Source organism: Hyperolius riggenbachi, chromosome 1 (genome assembly GCF_040937935.1).
Source record: "Hyperolius riggenbachi isolate aHypRig1 chromosome 1, aHypRig1.pri, whole genome shotgun sequence".
Lineage (NCBI taxonomy): Eukaryota > Metazoa > Chordata > Amphibia > Anura > Hyperoliidae > Hyperolius > Hyperolius riggenbachi.
In genome coordinates, this window is record NC_090646.1 from 40,826,528 (window position 1) to 40,827,079 (window position 552).

Sequence of the window (552 nt, forward strand, 5' to 3'; positions counted from 1 at the left end):
GATTTGCATCTGATTTGCATTCAAGGCATGTATTTAGCCCTGTGGGGCTCTGCATGCCTCTGTAAGTCTACAATTCAGTTGCAGCCTATGAGCACTGTCATTTGTTTGATGGATGTTTGAAGGAAATTACTTAACCTTTCTTAAACTGCACTTTCCTCATCTTTAGAGGAAGATACCTCCATGTCTTCTGTCTTCTTTTCGACAGAGACAATCTCATCCTCATCAAACAAATCAATTTCACCATCATCACTATTTACATCAGAATGATCAGGTAAGGTTTCAAATCTATTTTTTAAAACAATATTTTTACCCTTCTTAATCTCTTCCATATTTGTTTTTGCCTTTTTCTCAGATAATACTCCTTTTTTCCTCCCCCTATTTCCAACTCCTAACAGCTTTACACCTTTTGTATTTTTCCCATCTTCTTTTGTGTTTTGTTTTTCTTTTTTCCTCTTCCAAATTTTTCTCAATTTCCTTATGAACCTCTTCTCCCATATTGGCCCATGTCTCAGGACACCTCACATATGGATGGTCCATGTTTAGACACACACT

At 36.6% G+C, this 552-nt stretch overlaps 1 protein-coding gene across 1 annotated transcript in view; it reads right to left on the bottom strand.

Moving 5' to 3' along the window:
- LOC137547016 (vomeronasal type-2 receptor 26-like) overlaps positions 1-329 on the bottom strand; it is a 28,820-nt gene extending 28,491 nt beyond the window's left edge. The window contains exon 1 of the mRNA XM_068270176.1: positions 177-329. Coding sequence (XP_068126277.1) covers positions 177-329 — 153 coding nt within the window. The remainder of the gene's footprint in view (positions 1-176) is intronic.
- Positions 330-552: the final 223 nt, after the last annotated feature.